At 45.9% G+C, this 6,748-nt stretch overlaps 1 protein-coding gene across 1 annotated transcript; it reads left to right on the forward strand.

Annotated features, from left to right (window-relative positions):
• The first annotated feature begins 1,412 nt into the window (after positions 1–1,412).
• LOC124683412 (transcription factor bHLH144-like) lies at positions 1,413–2,222 on the forward strand. The gene has a single exon (XM_047217927.1). The coding sequence runs from the start codon at positions 1,413–1,415 to the stop codon at positions 2,220–2,222; it is 810 nt and encodes a 269-aa protein (XP_047073883.1).
• Positions 2,223–6,748: the final 4,526 nt, after the last annotated feature.

Consider the following 6,748-nt stretch of genomic DNA (forward strand, 5'->3'; position numbering starts at 1 on the left):
CCATTTTCAAACTCATTTCTCTCATATATTTTACTTATTTCATCAGCATCATCAATCTGCTTGCTAGTACCCCTTTGCTTTGCTTTGCTTGCTAGTGGGGGAGTGCTGATCATCATCACATCTTGCTGTTTAGTTGTAGATAACCAACTTTCCTTCGTATTGCTGCTGTGCGCCGCTAGTGTAGTGTCGATAGGAAAGCAAGTGCCGGCCCGAAATGCTGCTGCATGCAGACAGGAAAGCACCACGATCAGGCCCACCTTTTCAGCGCACGCACCCGTGTTGACAAACAATGCCTTGTGGGTCGTTGTTAATAAAACAAAAAAAACAAAAGAAAAAGATGGCCTTTTTTGCTCTCTGTGTTTTCAAGTGCATGCTATGCTACTGTCCTTTTGTTCTGCGATTTGGTCAAAAGACATACAACGCTCGGATTTATGTATTCTTTGCCTCACACAGGGGAGCATGACTATCTGCTTGTCGTTTGCTTCATCATAGAGAAATATCTTATACATATGCATAGTTCAAACAAAATATAACCTTCTCTAACAAGTAACAACAATCTGTAGCATGAGAAAAATGTGATTAAAACACAAGATTTACCTTAAAACATTTCGTTTGATTCATAATGCCATTTGCCACATCACTAGTACACCTGCTAAGCGTAATTTCGCGTAATTGTACACTTATCTGTAGCTCCTCTGCTTTTTTTTGTAACATAAATAGCCACTGTCAGGTGTACATTCTCCATTTTGCTTGATTCTGCTGATAGTACAAACTCCACTATTTCAAATTGTTGATGTTCACATTGCACTGTCTACAATTGAGTGGGCTGGCTAGTTTGCATTGCATTTAACTAGTGCAGTAGGCTATGTGTACTGTCGCAAACTGCACACACAGATTTGTGCTCTGTTCTCACATTGCTTCAGGCATTCCTCGTCTGTGCTCTGTTCTATTCTAACATTGACAATTCTCACCATACTCTTGAACGAGTTGATACATAAGACGCTTTGTGTAGTTACCTTCAGGCAGCATCACTTATGCAGAAGCACTTTTTCTTTTGTCCTCTGTTTAATTCTCTGCTTGTGAATTCAACATGTTCACTAATGTATCGTTGCACTCGTGCTATTGGTTGCAGGTTGAATACTTCCGCCAGCTGCTCAAGCCAGTGACGTAGATTCGCCCAGAAATCTCCACACATCCCACATCCAAAAAAGCCTCAAAACCAAGTAGCAAACTAACCAAATCAATTTTGAATTCAACCAGAACATTTCCAGCTCCAGTTAACCAAACACCCTTGAATTCTTCTTCGTTTTCTCTTCAGTCAGAAGCGGACACAATTTTTCTTGATTTCCCCACAAAACACAGCCAAAAGAAACCCATAGAAGTTGAGAGCAGCTAGCAAGAAGAGCTAAGCGATGCAGGGAGACCCAGGCTACGGTTATGGTGGCTACGGAGGCTATGGCTACGGCTACGGTGGTGGCTACGGCAACGGCTATGACATGGCCGCGTACGGCAACGGTGGAGCGTACTACGCCAACGATCACCGGTACCCCGCGGCGCCACCGCCGGCTCCGGCTGCCTATGAGGACCCACTCGCCGGTCGGAGGCAGCACGACTTCCCGGCGCCGCTAACCGGGCTCGAGTTCCAGCCGTCGGACACCTGCCCCAAGAACTACGTCATCTTCGACCAGACCTACGACCGGAGCAGGGTCATGTACCACCCGTCGCTGGCCAACAACTTCGGCTCTTCGGGCGGCTACGACCAGCACTGCAACAACAACAACGGCGGCTACGACCAGAACTACGTCGGCAAGAGCACCTACTACGGCGGCGGCGACGACGGAGGCGCCGAGTGCTCGATCCGGCAGAAGGAGGACACGGACGAGATTGACGCGCTGATGAGCTCCGGGGACGGCGAGGAGGAGGACGACGTGCTGAGCACGGGCCGCACGCCCGGGTGCCGCGGCGGGGGCTCGCCGGACTCCACGTGCTCCTCCGGGTACGTGGTGAGCGTCAGCCCGACCGGCAACAACGCCACCGGCGGCGGAGCCGGAGGCGGCGAGAGGAAGAAGGATCGGATGAAGAAGATGATGAAGACGCTGAAGGGGATCATCCCCGGCGGCGACCGGATGGACACGCCGGCCGTGCTGGACGAGGCCGTGAGGTACCTCAAGTCGCTCAAGGTGGAGGTGAAGAAGCTCGGGGTGCGCGGGTCGAGGAGCTAGCTTAGCTAGGTAGCGAAGGATCGATCGGTCCAGCTCACATGCATGATGGGCCATGGCAATGTGGGCTGAGCATGGATGGACGAGCTCAGCTCATGATGGAGGCAGCCACATAAGACGAGGGTTGGTGCTCCTTTTTGCACTGCCATGATATCATTCTCGTGAAGCTCTCGAGGATGTCAGTGGAAAGGGCAGGATAGAGTGGAAGGATCTCAGTTGCCGCGCGCACGCGTCTGACCTTGCGCTCGAGTTGCGCGCGTGCGTGCGTGCATCCATGGATTGTTGGTTTCTTTTGTAGTAGAAGTTGCTGCTTTTCTCTCCCCCCTCTCCCCTCCCCCTCCCTCGTATCTGCTGATGCGGGCCGGCTGGTGTTGTAACTATCATGCTGATTATATACACCGTGTTTTTGTTTGCTTCTCCTCGCCATGAACGTCGGGCTTCTCCTTGCCATTTTGTTGCAATGGCGATTGAATGAAAATCTCTCGTATAACAACATTTCTATGAAATTGTCTAAATTTACTCAAGTTTCTTTCTTTAAAATGTACTTCCCCACTTTTCTGATGATTACACTCGTTCAATGCTAGGACTGTACTATACCCCCAGCATTTGTTCAAATCTTGCACGGCTTAAATTGCACATTGGACCACCTATTTGAGTCACTTGATGGCAACTCCACCACGTTAACTCCACTCACATGTACCCTTGCTGCATTGCCTTTTTCCTCGTGCTTGACTTGTTATTGGAGGATGGTGTACCAGATATGGATGGAGGAGCTGTTCAGCTAGTGTACATGTTTTCCATCAACAATCTGAATAGTGTCAAGTGCTAGATATCGAAGAAATCTCAACTTTCATTTATCAAAGTGCTCTGATTGTTATATGTGTCCGCAAAACTATGTTGTGTACTCTTCGTTGTTGTAGAATTTTATTTTCCATGTGTTTTCATTTTGGTCATGCCAAAATACTCTATGACATTCGAGTTTAAGTTCAAGACAAAAATTCAATTTCGGCATAGAAGACCTCAAACCTGTAAAACCATCCAAGAAACACCGACAGTCTTAGACCGATTTTGATACTTCAAACGACCAAATATAAAAATATATGACCAAAATATGTGTAACATGATCAATAAACCTTTGACCTAAGGGCCACTAGCCATCTCCAGAGCCCTCCAGAGCCTTATTTATCTCCTCATTCGTCCATAGTATCAAACTACGTATATACATCAAGTACAAAAAGAGGGGTAGAGTCAATTCCGTCACCACGACTTTCAGACTCCCATAATGGCAAGTTTTGGTAGATAAAGATTTAGATGACCAAGAAACATACAACTGTCATTTAGACGCTTAAATATGAATTAAAAAAGCTACAGACATGAGGAACAACCTTCATGCTTTGACTTTATCTCCACCTTAAGGGGTCAAAATATACGAAATCTAAGAACTAGTCATGTGGAGACATATCTTGAATCAACTATGAATACCACCGCATCTTGAAATTTCATAGTGATTCATCCAGTTCCAATAAAGTTCATGCATATTAGCGGAGAAAACAAGAACTTGTGCATTGTTTCAACCATTAATAGCTTAGTCCTTCATAAACATATTAGAAGTTGGTACATATTATTGGAAATATGTCATTGTACTTCAAAGTGATATTTATGTTTACTTGTATGAGGAATAATTGGGATTGTTGCCTACTCATGCTCAAAATTGCTTCTAGCATGTACATGTTTGAATGTTGCGATAACTTTGGATGATTTTGAAGCAAAATACATTGTTATCTATAAATTTGAATGGAATGAACATTGTACTCCAAAAATTCAAGAAATGCATGCTTTGCCATTTTTTGACCACTCCCTTTCACTTACACATGATTTTTCACTTAAACAAGTGAAAGGACATGGAGCCCCCATGTGTGATTTTGGTAATTGATGACAATCCCTACGGAATAATGGTTGTATTGAGAATCTATCTTAGGTCGTGTCCATATCCATGTGTTGGTCTCAAGGTTGCGAGATGAAGAAGATCGAGTACAATGAAGAAGACGGATGAAGACGGTGTTGGGGAAAGACGAAGATGGTGTAGAAGATGAAGAGGGATGAAGACGGCGTAGAAGATGGATGAAGACGGTGGCGTGCGTAGAAGAAGGATGAAGACGGTGTCGTGTATGTTGGAAGAAGATGGTGGCATGTACGATGATGAAGAGGGTGAAGACGGAGCTTACCGACTCAAGTGGAACGCGCAAGTATAAGGTTTGTGCTCGATAGGATAGTGGGTCGCATCATCGGAGAGAGCTCAAACCTTACATGCATTGCATCATGTTTCTTGGTTGTTCTTGGTTCTTATCCATGAGATGTTTTAGAGCTTGTGTTAATTCTCATGACAAGCTCTAGAACATCGGAAACGGATTCCGGATGCATCGCATGTTGCATGTTCGAGTTGGATGATTTTCCCGGTTTACCATATTGAGAGGTTACACCACTATATTTATAGGAAAATAATTATCCACTCATTTGCGTGATTTCACCATGTGTGGAGGTAGCTCTTGTTATCCTCTTTTCAGAAAAATTGGTTTCATCTCAATCGGAGTTTCCTAGCTCGAGTTATTGTCGTTTCCGTATCGCGATTTAGAGGGAAAAAGAAGAAGAGCGGTAGTACCGGTCACGTACCGGTCAGGTACCGGCCAGGTCTCTGTGAGCCGCTAGATCCGGACCGGTATTGGGTCGGTACCTACCTGGTAGTACCGGTTCAAGCGGAAGTACCGCTTGCACAAGAGGAACTACCGCTTAGGTCGTTTTCTGCCTGTTTTCTGCGCAATTTTAACGCAAGCGGTAGTACCGCTTCAACAAGCGGTAGTACCGCTTTGGGTCGCGAATCTGACAATTTTTCTTCCCAACAACCATATTTATGAGCCCCCTATTTATACCTCTCTCCCACCTCCGTCGACACTAGTTCTTCCCATCTATTATGTCTCCTCCAATGTTGACCTTGAAGAGCTTTACCATCCTCTTGATCCCCCCACTATTTGTTGCATCTTTTTGGGGGAAAGGAGAGAAGAGATCTAGATCTAGTGCTCATCCCTCTCCAAGTGAGGGGATCTTGCTAGATCTAGATCTTAGAGTAATTTGGTGTTCCTCCTCGTATTTGTTCTTCCTCCCTTATTCCCCCAATAGCTTTTGTAGCTTTGTTGGAATTTGGGAGAGAAGAACTTGGGCAGCTTAGTGGTGTTCTTAGCCATTGCATTAGGTGCATCCGTTTGGGTTCTCTCCGGGGTTTCGGTCTTGTAGAGGGTATGTTGACCTTAGTGGTGGTGTTGCCTTCGTGGCCTTGTCGCCTTTTTGGCGTGGTAGCTTTTGTGGCCTTTTTTCCTTTGTGGTATTGTCGCCTTTGTGGCGTGGTAGCCCTTGTGGCGTTGTTGCCTTTGTGGAGTGTGGTAGCATTTGTGGTCTTGGAGCCGGTGGTGGCGCGTTGGAGCCTTCGTGGCCTTGTTGCCGTGTGTGGCGTGTTGTAGCCTTTGTGGCCTTGTACTTGAGAGCCTCTGGTGTTGTGGAGTTGCCTCAAGCTTGATACTTGGGTGTTTGCCCCAAGCTTGTACAGGTTCGGTGACCACCCTCAAGGGTTCCTTAGTGGATCGAGGATTCCCTTTGGTGGAAAGGCTCGAGGAGAATACGGTGGCCCTAGCGACTCATTGGAGTGCCATGTGCCTCCACACCTCTCCAACTGAGACGTAGCACCCAAGGGTGTGAACTTCGGGATATATCATCGTCTCCTCGTGCACCGGTTACTTCTCAACCCGAGCTCCTTTACCTATGCGCTTTACATTGTGATAGCCCTTATGCTTGTTGTTCCATATCTAGCTTGTTATCACCTTGTTGCTTATCATGCTTAGCATAGGTTGTTGGTGCACATAGGAAAACCCTAGTTGATAGGCTTTGAGCTAAACAAGTAAACATTAAGTAGTTTTATTCCGCCTTGTTTAGCTCTCAAGTATAAGTTTTTACAACCCGCCTATTCACCCCCCCTCTAGGCGACGTCCTTGTACATCAATTGGTACCAGCGCTAGGGCTCTCTTATCTTATTAGGCTTCACCGCCTTGAGAGTAAAGATGTCGGCTAGAGGATTAGTGCACAATCGCACTTTTACATTTGATGGCACTAACTATGATGTTTGGAAATTCTACATGCTTGATTATTTTCGGGGCATGCACCCACATGTGGAGCAAATTCTTGATATGGGTTTTCTCCTCCTAAGGATCCACAAAATCCATCTATTGAGGAGAAGAAAAACTCTTATCTAGATGCTCAAGCTACTAAAGTGCTTTGCCATGTTGTGAGTCATGTAGTGATCTCCTCCATCGCGCCTTTCCGGAGTGCTCATGAGTTTTGGACAAAGCCTCGAGATACATATGGTGGATCCAAGACCATTGAGGATGATCGCACTCCTTCCACTTCACCAATGTGTGGTAAGACACAAAGTAATGGTATGGTGAGTGGTGATGAACATTGCATTGTTGATTTTTTTTAGTGAG

The sequence above is a fragment of the Lolium rigidum genome, chromosome 1 (assembly GCF_022539505.1).
Source record: "Lolium rigidum isolate FL_2022 chromosome 1, APGP_CSIRO_Lrig_0.1, whole genome shotgun sequence".
In the NCBI taxonomy this organism is placed as follows: domain Eukaryota; kingdom Viridiplantae; phylum Streptophyta; class Magnoliopsida; order Poales; family Poaceae; genus Lolium; species Lolium rigidum.